Source organism: Hibiscus syriacus, unplaced genomic scaffold (assembly GCF_006381635.1).
Source record: "Hibiscus syriacus cultivar Baekdansim isolate YM2019G1 unplaced genomic scaffold, ASM638163v2 tig00010204_pilon, whole genome shotgun sequence".
NCBI lineage: Eukaryota > Viridiplantae > Streptophyta > Magnoliopsida > Malvales > Malvaceae > Hibiscus > Hibiscus syriacus.
The window spans coordinates 655,843-660,000 of record NW_024062209.1 but is presented as its reverse complement, the minus strand read 5'-3'; the positions used below and the strand labels follow the sequence as shown (position 1 = coordinate 660,000).

General features: G+C 31.2%; 1 protein-coding gene across 1 annotated transcript; it reads left to right on the top strand.

Annotated features, from left to right (window-relative positions):
- The first annotated feature begins 1,193 nt into the window (after window positions 1-1,193).
- Window positions 1,194-3,285, top strand: LOC120203618 (glyoxylate/hydroxypyruvate reductase HPR3-like). Its single transcript, XM_039203857.1, has 2 exons — window positions 1,194-1,678; window positions 2,736-3,285. Exons 1-2 carry the CDS (start codon window positions 1,640-1,642, stop codon window positions 3,258-3,260), a joined length of 564 nt encoding a protein of 187 aa, XP_039059788.1. The 5' UTR covers window positions 1,194-1,639; the 3' UTR covers window positions 3,261-3,285.
- Window positions 3,286-4,158: the final 873 nt, after the last annotated feature.

Genomic DNA, 4,158 nt, shown 5'->3' with positions numbered 1-4,158 from the left:
TTAAATAAAAGTTAGGACCAAATTAATAGAATATGTAAGTAATGAGGACTAAATGTATAAATATAAACATTTTATTAACTACCATGTCATCTCATCTGTTAATATTTAACGGCATGAGGCTTGATTGACAAGATTTAAATAGTTAGTTTACTCAATTGACAAAATTAAAAAAATAGGTGGTTAAAGTAAAATGGGTAAATAGTTAGCTGGTTAATGTTATAATTTAGCCTAAAAACTAATATTTTTATAAATATTGTATTTTAATTAAATTACATTTAGATTTTTAACTTATTTATAGTTATACGTTTAGTACTTTATAATTTAACGTTTTATAAATTAATTTAATGGTGCTCATTATTAATCGTATTCATCTGTGCCCGTCGAGCGTGGCAACATCATCCAAACATAAAACCCCATCCATGTCAATGTCCCAAGTTATTTAAGGTTACAAAATGATAATTCAACTCTTCATATGTTCAAAACTCATCATACTATGTTAGAAAATTAACGACAATCTGAATTGAACATTAACTTGATGACTGTGATATAATAAAATTTGATCCCAATATCTGAAACGATTATCATATCTTAGCCAATATGTTAACGTCAAACTCAGATTGTCATCAACTTTTTAACGAAAAAATGAGTTTAGAATATATGAATAGTCAGTTTATCATTTTGTAACTTTTAATAATTGAGATACTTAACAAAGTAATACCCTATAATCAGAGAATATTTTGTAACTTTTAATAGTCGAAGTCTCTACAATACAACACCCTTTAATTAAGAAATCATTTATGTATTTTACCGGAAATATAATTGTATTAGAATTTAATGATTAATGACATCACGAATATCGATATTCAAATTTAATGAAGATGTACGTCTATTCGATATTAAGGTCAACACACGCTTGTTTTGAAATTTAAGTTTTTTCAATTATTGATTTATTTTTTTAATTATGCTTACCATAAAATATTGTTTATACTTATACAATACAAAATTTTTATAAATAATATACATGTGTCCACCCTAATAGATCCATCACTATTAAATTATATTAGTAATTTAATTTCAACCCGGTACACGTATTCCAACAATAAATGACGGTAACTCATTTAACTACAAAATAGAGCAATAAAATTTTGGCATTCTTCTTGGTTCTACCACCGAGTCCTCTCGAGTCTCGATTCCACCGATGGCCGGCAAAGACACCCAACAATCGAACGAGCTACCTGTAGTCCTCCTTCATCGTCTGCCCTCCATGAACCTTCCTTTCAACCCTTCTTTCAGGGACCATTTACGTTTTCACGTTCATATTGTAGACCCTCATGAGTCGCCTGAGGCTGAGCCATATGACTCCTGTCTATCCCGCCATGCTCACTCCATTAGGGCTCTCATCACCCTTGGTCTCGCCCCAATTTCCCCCGAGTTTCTCGAGCGTCTGCCTGTTTTGGAGCTGGTAGTGACATCAAGTGCTGGCGTTGATCATATTGACCTCCCAGCTTGTAGGAACTGAGGCATCGTCATCACTAACGCTAGCTTTGCCTTCGCAGAGGATGTAGCCGATTGTGCTGTTGGGTTGCTGATCAATGTTCTTAGAAGAATCTCCGCCGCTGATAGATTTGTTCGTGGCCGGATGTGGCCCGTTCAGAAAGCATACCCTCTTGGTTTCAAGGTAAAGATTCCTTTTCTTTGTTACCTACTGCGTTTTGATTCTTTGAGCTGGAGGAGCAGAATTTAACAGCAAGAGCAAATTATATATAAGTCGAGAGATTCAGTTTGAGGAAATTAAGATCTTTGATTAGCTGTTTTACTGCTGATTGCTTAACCTTGTTGACTTTTTAAACCTCTTGAAATTTCATGGTTCTGAACTGAACTCAAAGTTGATGCACTAATTACATCCATTAAATTTATATCTTTTGGATTTTAAACCTGCCTCGTTCAAATTGTCTTACTTGAAACAGTGACGGATCAAAAAATTATTTCATTCAAATTGTCTTATTAGAAACAATGACAGGTCCAAAAATTTTCTCATTCAAATTGTCTTACTAGAAACAATGATGGATCTAAAATTATTTTTTAGGTTGGGAACATATGTATTGATAATAGAAATTTTTGTACCAATGAAATTTTGGGGTGACAAAAATAGTAAAACTAACAACAAATATAAAGAAATTTAGATTTCGGGGGACATGGTGCATCCACCGCTTATTAGAAAAGTCAACAAATGATAACACTTATAATTTCTTTTTATACCTTTATATATTTTATTCTTTTATACATATCAAAATAAATATATCAAATCTATCAATTACTTTTTTAGAGATAATTTTGTGATTTTTCTCATTTTGTATGACTTGATATATGATTAAATTTATCTCTTAAAACTATATGTTTATTCAACATGAGATAAAATTAATAAGACGGAGGGAGTATTTAACAATATGACCATAGATATCTTTTAAAATAAAAACAATGTTTCTTGATCTTAAATGGGATATCTTTTATGGTTTTTATTGTCTAATCTTCGCAATGATATTTATTTTCCATTGGGGAGAATGTTGATTGAAATGCATTATTCATCACAATGATTTATAATTAGCATTTACAGCCTTTATTCTGTTACTCTATCGCATGCCATTTTAAAATGTAAAACTGCACTTCAACAAGGCACTACTATACATATCATATTTGTTCATTACGAAAGCACTGTTCTTAACTTGGAATTGCAGTTAGGAGGAAAGCGAGTAGGGATTGTGGGCATGGGAAGCATCGGTTCTGAAGTTGCAAAGAGGCTTTCAGCCTTTGGGTGCTCCATTGCATACACCTCAAGAAACAAGAAGCAATTGATCCCATTTCCATTCTATGCCGATGTCAGTGACCTTGCAGCGAACAGTGATGTTCTCATACTTTGTTGTCCATTGACAGAGAGAACTTACCACATTATCAATAAGGATGTCATGGTAGCATTAGGGAAGGAAGGAGTGATAATCAACGTGGGTCGTGGCTCATTGGTTGATGAGAAGGAATTAGTGCAGTGTTTGGTGCAAGGAGAAATTGGTGGTGCAGGCCTTGATGTGTATGAAAATGAGCCTAATGTCCCAAATGAGCTATTTGGAGTTGATAACGTTGTGTTATCTCCACATTGCGCTGTCCTGACCCCTGAATCGTTTGAAGCTGTGCACCAGTTGATTGTTGGCAACTTAAAAGCCTTCTTTTCGAATAAACCTCTGGTATCAGTGGTCTCGAATGATTGAAGCATTCATTTTCCGATATAATGAAAGGCATCAACAGTCAAAACATCCTGTAAGTTGAACTGTAACTCTGCAACATACCTAAAATGTTGTATGAATAACGGGTTAATGTTGGTATCAGTGTTTACAAAATTTTTTTATTATATTATTTCGTCTTTTATTTATTTATTTTAGGCATGTAATCTAAAGGGGAATTGGTCAGGTGTGTTGGGAAAATGTGTGAATTCATTGTTCAATTTGGTAATTGAATTTTCCTTAAATTTTACATATCTATTTAAATATTTCAAATTAAAAAAGATATTATGTGAATTCTTTAAATTTTGATTATTAATAAGATCATGTTATATTATTTAAAGATTTATATTCAATTGATATTCGAATATGTTATTTACGAATTTATATTCTCTTGAAATAGAATTTTTTTTTCTCTGGTGTACTTATGTAATAAGATTGTGAGAATAGTTTTTGTGTTGTAATAATTTCCACATAATGATTTCTCTAATTATCTTTGACAACGATCATAATTTTTTCTCTATTTAAAGTGTTTACAAATATTTTTGTATTTTTCATTATATTATTTCCTAGTTTCTTTATCTATTTTAGGCATGCAATCTAAAGGGGAATTGGTCAGGCTTGCTGGAAAATTTTGTGAATTCATGGATGAATTTGCTAATTGAATTTTTGTTAAAGGTGACATATTTATTTAAATATTTCGAATTAAAAGGATACTATGTGAATTATTTAAATTTTAAATATTAATAGGATACTATTATATTATTTAAGGATTTATATTCAATTAAATTAGAATATTTATTTACGAATTTATATTTCATTGAAATCGAAACATAGTATTTTCTCTGGTGTACTTATGTATTAAGACTGTGAGAATAGTTTTTGCGTA